The sequence below is a fragment of the Acanthochromis polyacanthus genome, chromosome 3, assembly GCF_021347895.1.
Source record: "Acanthochromis polyacanthus isolate Apoly-LR-REF ecotype Palm Island chromosome 3, KAUST_Apoly_ChrSc, whole genome shotgun sequence".
In the NCBI taxonomy this organism is placed as follows: Eukaryota; Metazoa; Chordata; class Actinopteri; family Pomacentridae; genus Acanthochromis; species Acanthochromis polyacanthus.
The window spans coordinates 43,264,225-43,279,169 of NC_067115.1; the positions used below are offsets into that span (position 1 = coordinate 43,264,225).

The 14,945-nt window shown below is 46.0% G+C and overlaps 1 protein-coding gene across 1 annotated transcript; it reads right to left on the reverse strand.

Annotated features, from left to right (window-relative positions):
* Window positions 1-2: 2 nt before the first annotated feature.
* Window positions 3-1,823, reverse strand: LOC127533167 (uncharacterized). The gene has a single exon (XM_051945651.1). It carries the CDS (start codon window positions 1,541-1,543, stop codon window positions 86-88), a length of 1,458 nt encoding a protein of 485 aa, XP_051801611.1. The 5' UTR covers window positions 1,544-1,823; the 3' UTR covers window positions 3-85.
* Window positions 1,824-14,945: the final 13,122 nt, after the last annotated feature.

Genomic DNA, 14,945 nt, shown 5'->3' on the forward strand with positions numbered 1-14,945 from the left:
TGAAGGTGGTACTGAAGGCACTGGCACAGGTGCCGGTGTAGGCACAGGAGAGGGTACTGGCACGGGTACTGGTGAAAGCACTGCATCAGGCACTGGCCATGGTCAAAGCACTCACATAGGCATAGGCATTGGCATAGGCATTGGCACTGGTACTGGCACTGGTACTGGTACTGGTACTGGTATGGGTACAGGTACTGGCACTGGCACTAGTGCTGGTGCTGGTACTGGTGAAGGCACTGGCACTGATGCTGGTGCTGGTGCTGGTACTGGCACTGGTCCAGGTGAAGGCACTGGGACCGGCACCGGTGAAAGCACAGCTGTTGGTGCTGGCACTGGTCCAGGTGAAGGCACTGGTACCAGCACCGGTGAAAGCACAGCTGTTGGTACTGGCACTGGTCCAGGTGAAGGCACTGCTGTAGGCACTGGCACTGGCACTGGCAAAACCACTGGCCGCATGTGCAACGGCCGTCGTAGAAGAGGCTGCAGGCGTAGGAGAGGTGGCAGACGTAGGAAAGGCTGCACACGTAGGAGAGGTGGCAAATGTAGAAGAGGTGGTAGACGTGGAAGAGGTGGCTGTCGCAGGAGAGGTGGCATGCATAGAAAAGGTGGCAGATGTAGAAGAGGTGGCCGTCGTGGGAGAGGTGGCATGCATAGAAAAGGTGGAAGACGTAGAAGAGGTGGCCGTCATAGGAGAGGTGGCATGTGTAGAAAAGGTGGCAGACGTAGAAGAGGTGGTAGATGTAGAAGAGGTGGCATGCGTAGAAAAGGTGGAAGACGTAGAAAAGGTGGCAGACGTAGAAGAGGTGGGATGCGTAGAAAAGGTGGAAGACGTAGGAGAGGTGGAATGCGTAGAAGAGGTGGTCGTCGTAGGAGAGGTGGAATGCGTAGAAGAGGTGGTCGTCGTAGGAGAGGTGGTCGTCGTAGGAGAGGTGGCCGTCGTAGCAGAGTTGGAATACGTAGAAGAGGTGGCCTTCGTAGGAGAGGCGGAATGCGTAGAAGAGGTGGCATGCGTAGAAGAGGCGGCCGTCGTAGCAGAGGTGGCATGCGTAGAAGAGGTGGCATGCGTTGGAGAGGTGGCATGCGTAGCAGAGGTGGCATGCGTAGAAGAGGTGGCATGCGTAGCAGAGGTGGCATGCGTAGAAGAGGTGGCATGCGTAGCAGAGGTGGCATGCGTAGCAGAGGTGGCATGCGTTGGAGAGGTGGCATGCGTAGCAGAGGTGGCATGCGTAGAAGAGGTGGCATGCGTAGAGGTAGACGTAGAGGCTAGAAGTAAGAAGGCTACTGAAAGGGCCTGAAAATCTGAGTAACAGCTCGGATGGTTCTTTCTGTTTTGTGCATTTATTGTGTGTGTGTGTGTGTGTGTGTGTGTGTGTGTGTGTGTGTGTGTGTGTGTGTGTGTGTGTGTGTGTCGTCTGTCTCTTTGTGTCCTCAATGCTAGTATCCATACAACACCCAATTTTTGTTTTTTGTACTGATCCATTTCACTTTGTGACCTATCAAAATCAAAAAAGGCACTATTTTTCTTATTGCCAACCAATCTCATGAAAATATCAGCACCAATAATTAATGTAACTGGCAAGTTAGTGCTGTATGTGAATCCAAAAGCCTGATTTATTTTATTCCTCCAAGCCACAGATCTTCATTGTTGTTCAAAAACTATTAGAAGACGTCAGTGTGCTACAGTGTGTTTCTCATGAACACACACACTGTAGAATTGACCACTAATGCCATTCATCTGAAGTGTCTAAAATTAAAGTTTTTTATTGTATTGCCAGTGCTTCTCTTTATTTACATGATAAAAAATACAGCAAAGGGAAAATGGTTTGGTCTTGCAACAAGAATTGTCAAATCATCTGATGTTTTGTTCTTTCTCATTAAAGCTTAGCTCTGCATCCATTCTGCTTTGTCTGTATGTCAATCATTTTGGAACTCCTGAATGACAGTACTATTAGCTTTTAACCATACAAGTGGTTTTGTTTTAAATTTCATTATTTAGACTTGGTAAAATGAAAAACATCATCATCCTCATCCTCATCATCATCAACAGCAACAGAAAAGGCTACCTGCACAGAGTAGCATGTTTTGCCATATATTACCGCAAAGAGGCTATTCCTGCATTTGTGCTTTTTTCTCTCAGTTTTAGTCCATATTATTCTCTAAACTATATACCAAAATTGTGAAATTCTGTGCTATATTGTAGCCTCCATACCTTATGAAGTAGTGTCATTTTACTATGTTTGCTCACCCTACCCCTGCTAAAAAAGAGCAAGCCACTCACTGGTTATGTCATTAACTTACTACACAGTATACTGAAGTATGTTGCAATAATGTGGGTCATGTTGCACTTAAGCAGCACCTTTCTTAATATCTGACATTCACACACACCAATGATGGCAGAGCTAACATGCAAGACGCTAGCCAGGTATCTGGAACAACTTTGGGTTCAGTGTTTTTGATCAAGTGAACGAGGACACACTTGACATGCAGAGCGGCCAGGGAGTGATTTCAGTATCGTTCAGTTTCACCAGTCAGATCAGAGGTAAGTCAAATGAAACAGTATTGTTGCCAAGGTTACATCCAGTTTAAGACACTAAAGTGTAATACAGTAAAATAGAATAGTTTTATTCTCACAGCAATTTGCAACGAAATTGGTCAATGTCTTAGTGCATAACAAATAAACACAAAGTTCATAGATAATTAGTGGTTACTCACTGCAAAACTCAAAATCTTACCACATCTATTTGTCTTATTTTTAGTCATAATGTCTCATCCCACTTCATTTAAGATAAATTCACTTAACAAGTGACATTTCAGCAAGATGGAGAGACTTGTTTTAAGACAATGCATCTTAAATATCTTGTTAAGTCAAACAATCTTGAAATTATCTTGTTTTGACTACGAGGACAGCGACAACGAGGACAGCGAAGAGGGGAGCGGAGAAGAGAGCAACTCAAACAGAGAATGAGGAGGACACAAAAGAAGAAGAAGAAGAACAACAACAACAACAAGAAAAAGAACAAGAAGAAGAACAGAGAAATCGACCCTGGGGGGGGGGGGGGCAAAACCGATGTCAGGATTCTGCCCCAGTCTTCCCTTTTTGTTTTGTCCCTTTGGCTCCTTCTGTCTGCTGCTCCCTGCCTACTCTGCACCTGGCCTCTGATTGTTGTCACCTGATGCGATCAAGCTCAGACTCATTTCACCTGGTCCTCCCCTCTCTATTTAAGCCCTGCCGTTTCACTCAGTTGTTGCTGGCTCATCGTCTTGGACTCATTCAGTTTCAGAGTCTGCAAACTGTTTGCGTCCAGAATGAACAAAGCGGTGGTTGTGTTTATGAAGAGTGAGCCTGTGGTTAGTGATGGTGAAATCGAAGCTTCATGAAGCAATGAACCACTTTGACACATCTGCTTCAAGAATGACACTCTGCTTCGAAGCATTTGACACAACCAGAAGAGTGACATCTGCTGGTCCTGTGTCAGAACTGCATCCAAGTGGAAAAAAATGAAAAAGCCTCAGGACTGCTTGTCTCACACTGCTTTGTACTTGCAATAAATGTTTTAAAACGCTATATATGTATGTTTGTGTGCATATATGTGTAGTGTGTTTCTATGAATGCATGTGTGTTGTGTATGAGTGAATCTATGCGTATGTATCTGTGTGTTATTTAATGTATGAAATGCAACTAGATATATCTAAACTAAATTCTAACTAAATGTATACTCTCCCTAACTTCTCTCAAAATGACAAATGGCAAATGCACTAGTGTGATCTCCTCCTCTCAAAAATCCATAATTTGAGGAGTGAATCAAACCCCTATGCCTTTTAAGACCTGGACAGATTGAAATGTCCAACCCCTTCAAAGTTCGCGCGAAGCACGGCAACACGCGATGTGACGTAACGAGGCCTCGTTCTCGATAGTCACGTGATTGTGGGCATGCTGAAGCAGGGATCGAAACACCGTCTCGGAGCACTTTCGCTTCAAAAGCTCGGCACTGTGTCGAGCAAACTGGCTCGAGCGTAACATCACTACCTGTGGTTCATCAGCTGATTGAGAGCGGCGTGATCCTGATAGACGTGTCTCCTCTGTCAGCTCCCTCTACACGGATTACCGTGTCTGGAGTTTATCTCCAACGAGGTGCTGGCAACTGAGCTGCGGAGGTTTGGAAAGTTTGCCAGTGGCTTTAAGACTGTGAGTTTGGGCTGTAAATACCCCAAACTGTAGCATGTGCAGTCTCTGCGGCGGTAGGTCTTCATGTTTCTGGACAGGTGTCATTCAGAGCCAAGCACGGAAAAGGCTCATACATGCTTTATGCTAGATGAAATGTTTTGAGTGTGGAGATGTGGGACACAAGTGTTTTGCTTTCCCACCCCTCCTTCTTCTCCCATCCCTCCCCCTTGCCCTCCTCTGTCATTCTCAACCCCCCCGGCCAGCAGGCAGATGGGTCCCCCCTATATAGAGCTGGGTTCTGCTCGAGGTTTCTTCCCTGTTAAAAGGGTGTTTTCCTTGCCACTGTTGCCTTTGGGCTTGCTCTGGGGGTCAGGCATATGGGTTCTGTAAAGCGTCTTGAGACGATTTGACTGTAATTGACGCTATATAAATAAAATTAAATTGAAATTGAATTTTGCCTGTCCACACAGGTAGCAGGTGGAGGATCACTCTGCCGCTGCGCTGAGTGGCATGGTCAGCGGCGGCTGCGCAGCTGTGCCTGCAGAGAGCCGGTCAGTTGATGCCGCTCCGGTGGCGGTGCCGACTGACACCACGCCTGCGGTGCGGGTCAAGGCCGGCCCTGCGCTCAATGTGCCTGTTGCTGTGTCAGATCCTGTGGCTGACGCTCGCGTCGCCACGGCCTCGGCATCAGCTTCAGCTTCAGCAGATGTTGGAATGGTAGAAAGCTCAGACAGGGACAGGGAGAAGCAGGAGCAGCGTGAGGAACATCAGGAGTGTGTGAGGACAGACCTGAGCAGCTCTCACACTGAAGAGCAGCTGGCTGTGCTGAGCAGCCAGGCTTCATGTGGAGGAGAGGACATGGCTGACTATGACTCTGAATTTGATGTTGCCAGTGTAGCTGAGAGCTCACACAGCAGCACAGAGCTGTACTCTCTGGAAGAAATCAACCGTTTCTTAGATGAAACGTTTAAACGTTCAGTTAAAGTTAGCGACTACTTCAGTGACACAGACAAATTCATTAAATCTGTAACTGTGTTGAAGAAACTGGTTGGTTTTGATCTTTTGGATGAAAAGAAACATTTTCGCCTAAAGAAACATGTAACAACACTGAGAAAAGCTGCTAATGGTAGAACACTGAGATCCAAGAAATAAAGTGAATCATGTATCAACACAAAGTGTTTTCTTCTCTTCACTGTCCTGTACTGTTCTCTCTCTGTCTGTTTCTTCTCTCTAACTTCTCCATGAGGAGCCTGAACATAGGGTCTCTGAACATTAATGGAGGGACAGACATAGACACGCTTTGATCTCTGAGGTTTCACATCAGAAGAAGCTAGATGTGCTGTTTTTACAGGAAACTTACACTACAGCAGCAGATGAGACAGACTGGGGTCTATGGTGGGAGGGTCATGGCACTATGTCAGTGCTGGAGTGGCCATTTTATTCAAAAAGTCTATAGATGCAAACATTTTATCATCTACTGAAATTGTGAAGGGCCGCTTGCTTATTGTTAGGGCAGAGATTGAAGCTTCGGTTTTCTGCTTTGTCAACATCTACGCTCCAACCCAGGGCAGAGAGAGAATTACTTTTTTCACACAGCTAGAAAATGAACTCAGGAAACACAACCAGGACCAGTTCATCATTAAAAACATTGAAGAAGGATTACACAGGAACCCAGATCCTAGCATGGTTCATCTGCTGCAGGAGAAGAGGTTGGCTTTGAGCTCTTTCCTGCATGATAGGGTGAAGGGAGCTCTTGTTAGATCTCGCTTCCATCAGCTGAAGGACATGGACGGTCCAACCTCCTTCTTTTTAACCTGGAGAACACTGTGGCCCAGAGGAAGCAGATAATGTGCCTCAAACTTCCAGGAGGCACAGTGACCACCAATCCAGGTGAAATGAGGAGCCATGCAAGGGATTTCTACACCAATCTTTTTGGAGCAGAGGCATGCGTTGAGGAGACCCGTGTGGAGCTTCTGGAAGGGCTCCCTCAGTTCAGCATGGACGAAAGAGCAGTGCTGGACCGTGAGCTGACGATTGAGGAGTTAACATCCGCTGATCAAGATCAAACAGATCAAACGTACTGTGTACCAGACAGATCAATCATGGACAACATTTTTCTTGTTCGAGATTTAATTGATATTTCCAGTTGTTATAATTTTGATTTTGGAATTACTTCTTTAGATCAAGAGAAGACGTTTGAGATCAAGAGATGGGTGGATCATTCGTATCTGTTTGCAACACTTAGGTCTTTTGCTTTTGGTGGTGGGTTTGTAGACTGGGTGAAGTTGTTGTATAATGGTGCACAGTGTTTGGTGAAAATGGGTGCAGGGTTGGGGAGACCAATCCCTGTACAACGGGAAATCAGACAGGGCTCTCCAATCTCAGGACAGTTGTACAGCTTGGTCATTGAGCCATTGCTGTGTAAGTTAAGAGGTAAGCTTGGTGGCCTTGCACTGCCTGGGTTTTTAGATTCTGACCGCTCTCTGGTAGCTTCGGCCTATGCAGATGATATCACTGTTTTCATCTCCTCTCAGGGTGATGTTGAGCATTTGCAGGATATCCTGTCCTTGTATGAAAAAGCAACTTCTGCACGAGTGAACTGGGCCAAGAGTGAAGCCCTGCTAGTGGGAAGGTGGAGGGATCAGGTGGTACCAAGTCTGCCCGGGGGCCTACAGTGGGGAAAGGATAGGCTGAGGGTTTTGGGAGTTTTCCTGCGGTCTGAGGGCTTTCAGAGGAAGAACTGGGAGGAAGTTCAGGAGAAAGTGTGTGCTCGATTGTCTAGATGGCTTTGGCTGCTACCCCTGTTGTCATATAGGGGAAGAGTTTTGGTCGCAAATAATTTGGTCGCCTTGACTCTTTGGCACAGACTCACCGCACTGACACAACCCGGTCTCACGGGGATTCGTGAAACTGTCACGTAAGTTTTAGTTTCGGTTTCGTGCGCACCAACACGATTTTGTCATGTTTTTCGTGCCGCTCACCACGAAATGTTTTTCGCTGTGGTAATCACATCTGAAAGTGGTTTATACCGGCGGATTCATGACGATCTAAGCTGTCCATCGGCGTATACTGCTTGTGTGATCGCGTTTGCGGCCGCCGGCCGCCGGACATTCTTGAAATTCCTATGCAAATTGGTAAGTGTACCACCGGCTTATGGTTAGGTTATGGTTAGGATTATGGTTAGGGTTATGTTTAGGGACGATGTCATGCAAAATATAGCGTTGGATTCGCCGCGGTTTTACATTAAAAATATAATATACACATTCTTTTGAAATACGTTCTGAGTGGCACGAAAAGTCCGCCGTTTAAAATACATTGGTGTGCATTTCGTGGTGAGCGGCACGAAAAACATGACGAAATCGTGTTGGTGCGCACGAAGCCGAAACAAAAATTTACGTGACAGTTTCACGAATCCTCGTGAGATCGGGCTGGCTGACACCACCAAGAGGCCTGATCGAGACCATACAGTGCGCTATTGTGGACTTCTTCTGGTCTGGAAAACACTGGGTCCGGGCAGCCGTCCTTTACCTGCCGGTGGCAGAAGGGGGGCAGGGTCTCATAGACATCCAGGCCAAAATTGCCTCCTTTAGACTGCACAGAGGCTGCTGTATGACTGTGGACCAGGATGGTTGGACACAGCCCAGCTGCTCTTGAGAAGAACTGGTCGACTGGGCTACGACAAACAGTTTTTCCTCCTGAAATCGGAGGTCACGGACGTCTCTGGTCTAACACACTTCTACAGCTCTGTCTTGCAGGCGTGGCGCCTTTTCCACTTCAGGCGTGAAGGCGGAGGAACTCCAGGGATGTGGCTGTTTGAGGAACCTCTTTTCTTCAACTGCCTCTTCCATACACCAACACTGCAGTCTGCCAGACTTCGAACCAGTCTCAGATACGAACAGATACAGAGCGCACCTTGATCCTGGGCTGGGGAAGGGCTGTGTCTTCTGCGCTCAGACAGAGACTACAGAGCATCTGTTTGTGCAGTGTTCCCGTCTGACACCACTGTTTGCTCTGATGGAGAGATGATTTCTTGGTCTTGGGGAGGTTTTCTCTTTCAATGTGTTTATTTTTGAAAAAAATAGAATTTTAGAAAAAACTGTACATACACTTGTGAACTTTTTATGTTGAACTGCAAAACTGGCGATATGGCTGACACGGAGGAACGGGACTAAGTGTGCTGGATGTGTGGGCGTGGTTCCGGCTCTGGAGGGACTGATGAAGGCCCGTCTGAGGGTAGAACACTCTTATTTTCAGTTAATGGACAAAATGAAAGACTTTATTCAGACATGGGCGGTGGGCGGGGTTTTGTGTTCGGTGGGGGAGGGTGGGGAGCTGCTGCTTCACTTTTGATGGTTTTTCTTTTCTTCTTTCAGTCTGACCTGAAGATCGGTTTTGTGTTTGTGTTTTAGAAGAGATCAATAAAGGAATTTTTGAACCCTCTCCTCTCCTCATTTCCGTTTCCGGTGTTGGTGAGGGTGAGTGGTGCGAAGGTGGTGAAGGCGAGTGTGGCACGGAGTTTGATTTGTCCTTTTCAATTGACCTTTTCACGGTTCCTGACTGTTTTCTGTTTCCTCTCTGCATGGGTAGGTAAGTAATTTGTATTTCTTTCTAGTATTGGCTGTGGATTATCAAGGCTTTGTTGGATTTCGGTCTTTACTGGGAGGATGGCGTGCGTTCAGACGCCACCCCTGTCAATCCGACATGGAGTGCGGATTGTCCCTCCGGACTGTGCCGTTAGTATTGAGGAGGTTTTGATGGCAGGTGGCGATCAGGTAGGCCATGATCATATATTGTTTTCGTCCCGGATGAATAAAGCTGTGGTGGTCTTCATGAAGACTGAGGCTATGGTTTATGGATTAATTGAGAGTGGTGTGTTCATTCGGGATTTGTTTGTACAAGTCTCTCCGCTGTCGGTTTCCTCTACGCGTATCACTGTATCTGGTGTTCCGCCTTTCATCTCGAAATAGTTGTTGGAGACTGAGCTTCGCCGGTTTGGAAAATTTGCTAGTGGCTTTAAAAACGTAAATTTAGGGTGTAAGGACCCCAAACTTAGGCACATTCAGTCTCTGAGGAGACAGGCATTTATGTTTCTGGACTCGCCTACACAAACCCTGGAGGTGTCTTTCCGGGTCAAATATGGTGACGGCTCATATATGGTTTACGCCAGCTCGGGCCATTTAAAATGCTTTGAATGTGGTGATGTTGGACATAAGCGGCTGGCTTGCCCACATAGGCAGCGGGGAGCAGATGGTGTTGCCGATGGGGCAGCGGCCGCTGTGTTTACGGCGGCTGCGCCTGCCGCGCCTGCGGGGGCGGCATCTGGTGTGGGGGCGGCGGTGGCCGCGCTTGATGTGGCGGCGTCCGCGGAGTTGGGGTTCGTCTCCGTGGCCGGGGTGTGTGAGGCTGCAGATAATGTGATGGAGTTTTCCAGTGATGCAGAAGTAAATATTGATGGTTCAGTATCTAAGGAAAATGTTTCAATGAGGGAGGAAAAGTTGGAGGTTGTAGTGCAGGAAGATTCTCTTGCTTTAAAAAGCTTGAGCACCCCTCAGCTTGCAGATGCTGCTGGTGGAACCAAAGATGGAGCAGGTCCCTCAGGTTTATTTTCTGTGAATGTGTCTGTCACTGAGAAGCAAGCACTGAGCAGCAGTCAGGTTTCAGATCAAGCTGATGAAGTGGAGGATGAGTCCCGATGCACTGATGATGAAACAGACAGTGTTTCCATTTCTGGGACGCCCAGCAGGTACACAGATCTCTATTCTGTCGAGGAAATCAATTGTTTTCTCGATGAAACGTTCAAAAAATCTGTAAAAGTGAGTGAGTGCTTTAGTGACATCGAAAAGTTTATTAGATCAGTTAACATACTGAAACAACAGGTTGGCTTAGACCTCCTGGATGAAAAGAAACGCTTTTGTTTAAAAAAGCATATTACTACACTGAGAAAAAGGAAAGCTGTTAGGAAGGCGAGGAAGTAATGACCATGCATCACAGGGTGTTCTTCTCTCTACACTGTCCTGTACTTGTCTGTCTCTGTCTTGTTCTCCTATCTTACCTTCTTATAAGGAGCCTCAAGGTCAGGTCCTTAAATATAAATGGTGGGAGAGACCGACAGAAAAAGCTTTTAGTTTCTGAAATCTCAAACCAGAAACTGTCACGGATTCAGGCGAGGCGGACTCGAGCAGAGAGCCACACTACCAAGGCTGGGTTAAATGAGAATGTGTTTTATTGTTGGGGATGTGGGTTATGGCGGAGGGTGAGAGGAGCCGGGCTGCAGGGGAAGCGGCTGGTGGAGTGGGGTTTGGGCCGAGGTGTCCCGTGGGCCAAGTGATGACTGACGTCCAGGCGGGGGGTTTCCGGGAGGGCGCTGAGAGGCGAAGAGCAGCCGGCTTGCTGCTGCGGGTCCCGGGTTGGGTTGAGGGGAGCTGGTCGGGGTTCCAGGGAGGAGGTCCGGGCAGAAACGGGGGGGTCCAGTGAGGGGGAAACCGGTGCCGAATGGTCTGGGGAGAGCCGGAGGGGAAGGAGGACAACGGGGATCCCGGACAGCTGGGTCTAGACAAGGGCAGGAGAAAAACAACGTAAGAAAAGGCCAAAAACTCAACAGACTTTACAGGAGGCTAGAGAACTGCGAACTGACGGTGAAGTTTCGTTCAACAATCTGGCAGGGAGTGGAAGGATGAGCCGGTTCTTATTGCAGTGGAGAGTAATCAGGTCGATGTCCTTCAGCTGTCCGGGACCCGCGGGGAAGGCTGATTACCTTTTTTTTTTTTTTTTGTCTGCAAGTCCACTCAAAAATTACACCAACCAACCATGGTGTCATCGCTTAAACTTCATGTGCATTTTTTTTCTTCTTTGTGACTGTGACCATCACCTGCCCTCATGGCAAATTAACCTATCATGTTTATTTCAAGCTGTTTCCTACATTATGCCATTGAGGGCTGTGCACACCCAAGTGAAACCTAAAACAAACACAGGACAGACAAAAAAGTTGACATAGACAGTGTTCTGAGAGAAAAGGTGCATTTTATTTGTTTGTGCTCTTTAATTCACACCTTTGAAACCAGTTACAAATCTAAGACCCTTCACAAACAGCAGATACAACAGAATCCCAACAGGATCAATCATGAAGACATCAGGAGACCACAGGAAGGATAGATGAAGCAGAGTGAGATCCACAGACACTAACCCAGCAACCTCCACTGACTCAGTGACCGGAGGAACAAACTCTATTGAGTTTTGGTAGATGCCGGTGTGGTGGGTCTGGCATGCATGAAAACCTCCACCAAAAGGAGGGAACTGTCTCCTCCAGCCCAAGGAGGTCCACACTGCCCCCCTGGAGGAGCCACTGGGCGGAGAGCCAGCCCAGGAACGAGGAGCGACCCCTGCCGACACAGCCAGAGCCCCAAGGCCCGCGAAGCAGAATGGGCCATAACAGACCCACACGGCGCCCCACCAACCCCCACACCCCCCCATCACGGACTTCCTCACCAAAAGACCTCAGACCAATGGACTGTTTGTTTCGCTTCTTTCAGGTAGACCGTACAGAAACACAAAAACTCTGACTTTTAGACTAAAGAAACAGTCTTAATCCCAGAGCTGTCCAGTCCATTCCCCCTGCACACACAACAGACACACTGTGCAATAAAGAACTGAGTCTTGCACTGGACTGCACTTTACCACTCATCCTACTGCTCATGTGCACTAACTCTGTTTACATATTTATATTTTGTAGGATTTTTAATTTTTTAAAATTATATAAATACATATATATATACACACGTGGACAAAATTGTTGGTACCCCTCAGTTAAAGAAGGAAAAACCCACAATTCTCACTGAAATCACTTGAAACTCTCAAAAGTAACAATAAATAAAAATTTATTGAAAATTAAATAATCAAAAACAGCCATTACTTTTGAATTGTTGATTAACATAATTATTTTAAAAAAACAAACTAATGAAATAGGCCTGGACAAAAATGATGGTACCTCTATAAAAGATTGAACACTATTTGACCAGAGTGACATGATTAACTCAGGTGTGTCATTTAATTGACATCACAGGTGTTTCCAAACTCATAATCAGTCAATCTGCCTATTTAAAGGGAGACAAGTAGTCACCCTGCTGTTTGGTGAAAAGGTGTGTACCACACTGAACATGGACAACAGAAAGCGAAGGAGAGAATTGTCCCAGGACATCCGAAAAAAAATTATAGACAAACATCTTAAAGGTAAAGGCTATAAGACCATCTCTTAACAGCTTGAAGTTCCTGTGACAACAGTGGCTCATATTATTCAGAAGTTCAAGACCCACGGGACAGTAGCCAACCTCCCTGGACGTGGCCGCAAGAGGAAAATTGATGACAAATTGAAGAGACGGATCGTTGGAATTGTATCCAAAGAGCCCAGAGCAACCTCCAAAGAAATTAAAGGTGAACTCCAAGGCCAAGGTACATCAGTGTCAGATCGCACCATTCGTCGTTGTTTGAGCCAAAGTGGACTTCATGGGAGACGACCAAGGAGGACACCACTGCTGAAAAAAACTCATAAAAAAGCCAGACTGGAATTTGCAAAAATGCATGTTGACAAGCCACAAAGCTTCTGGGAGAATGTCCTTTGGACAGATGAGACCAAACTGGAGCTTTTTGGTAAGGCACATCAACTCTATGTTCATAGACTCTAAAACCAAGCATACGAAGAAAAGAACACTGTCCCTACGGTGAAACATGGAGGAGGCTCAGTAATGTTTTGGGGCTGCTTTGCTGCATCTGGCACAGGGTGTCTTGAAAGTGTGCAAGGTACGATGAAATCTGAAGACTATCAAGGCATTCTGGAGAGAAATGTGCTGCCTAGTGTCAGAAAGCTTGGTCTCAGTCGCAGGTCATGGGTCTTCCAACAGGACAACGATCCAAAACACACAGCCAAAAACACCCAAGAATGGCTGAGAGAAAAGCGTTGGACTATTCTAAAGTGGCCTTCTATGAGCCCAGATCTGAATCCCATTGAAGATATGTGGAAGGAGCTGAAACATGCCATTTGGAGAAGACACCCATCAAACCTGAGACAACTGGAGCTGTTTGCTCATGAGGAGTGGGCCAAAATACCTGTTGACAGCTGCAGAACGCTCATTGACAAATACAGAAATCGTTTAATTGCAGTGATTGCCTCAAAAGGTTGTGCAACAAAATATTAAGTTATGGGTACCATCATTTTTGTCCAGCCCTATTTCATTAGTTTGTTTTTTTAAATAATTATGTTAATCAACAATTCAAAAGTGATGGCTGATTTTGATTATTTAATTTTCAATACATTTTTATTTATTGTTACTTTTGTGAGTTTCAAGTGATTTCAGTGAGAATTGTGGGTTTTTCCTTCTTTAACTGAGGGGTACCAACAATTTTGTCCACGTGTGTATAGTATGCCATTTTCTAGTTTTTGTCTATAGCTGGGAGTCACCAGTCCAAATTTCGCTGAGTGGAAACACAATGACAATAAAGATTCTTGATTCTTGATTGTGCTAAGGTTCTCTTCAGTAATGAATCCAACTTTCAGTTGATGCCCACTCCAGCCAACTTACTGGTCAGGAGGAAGCCTGGAGAAGCTACAAACCAGACTGTCTGCCCCTGCAGTAAAACATGTGCCATCTTGGGTTGTTTCAGTATGGGGGGAAAAGGGCATGTGCACTTGTGTGAAGGGTGAATGAACCAGGTCATGTTTCGGGCTACTGTTGATAACAGTCTTCTTCCATCAGCTGGAAAACTCTTCCCTGCCTCCAGTGACTAAATTTTCCAACAAGACAATGCCCCTTACCACGCAGTAAGGTCAGTTAAAGCCTGGATGGAGAACCAGAACATTTGAACCATGCCTTAGCCTGCTCAATCACCAGATCTAAATCCAACTGGACACTGGTGGAAAATCATCAAATGCAAAACGGAGAACCACAAGCCCAAAAACAAAGCAAACTAGAAAAGCACTCAGAGAGTGCAGACCACCAAGGATAGAGAGGAAAACAGGAAACTCATGCAGTAAAGGATCATTATCTGGAATCAAACCTGCATCTCTGACACAGTTCTGTTTACAAATCACCTTCTTAACCAGTTGAGCTATCTGGACACCCTGTTCCAATTTGTTGGATGACATACTAACCTATGATGTTTTTGTCATTTTTGGACCACATACTAAAACATACTAAAAACTTCAAAGTGATCCAGAATCCAGGATCCTTTCCGGATTGCCACCAAAATTAAATCAGCTCTTCCTCTTACCATAGTCTACATCCCCTCAGAATTTCATGTGAATCTGGCCAGGCGTTTTTGAGTTATCTAGCTAACAGACAGACAGACAGACAGACAGACACACAAACGCCGGGTGTCACATAACCTCCTTGGCAGAGGTAATTAGTTTGAATTTGTGCAACAGGCATGGGCTGCTGTGACAGCAGAACAATGTCAGAAGCTGGTGGAGAGCATGCCAAGACACATACACACGTGGACAAAATTGTTGGTACCCCTCAGTTAAAGAAGGAAAAACCCACAATTCTCACTGAAATCACTTGAAACTCACAAAAGTAACAATAAATAAAAATGTATTGAAAATTAAATAATCAAAATCAGCCATCACTTTTGAATTGTTGATTAACATAATTATTTTAAAAAACAAACTAATGAAATAGGGCTGGACAAAAATGATGGTACCCATAACTTAATATTTTGTTGCACAACCTTTTGAGGCAATCACTGCAATTAAACGATTTCTGTATTTGTCAATGAGCGTTCTGCAGCTGTC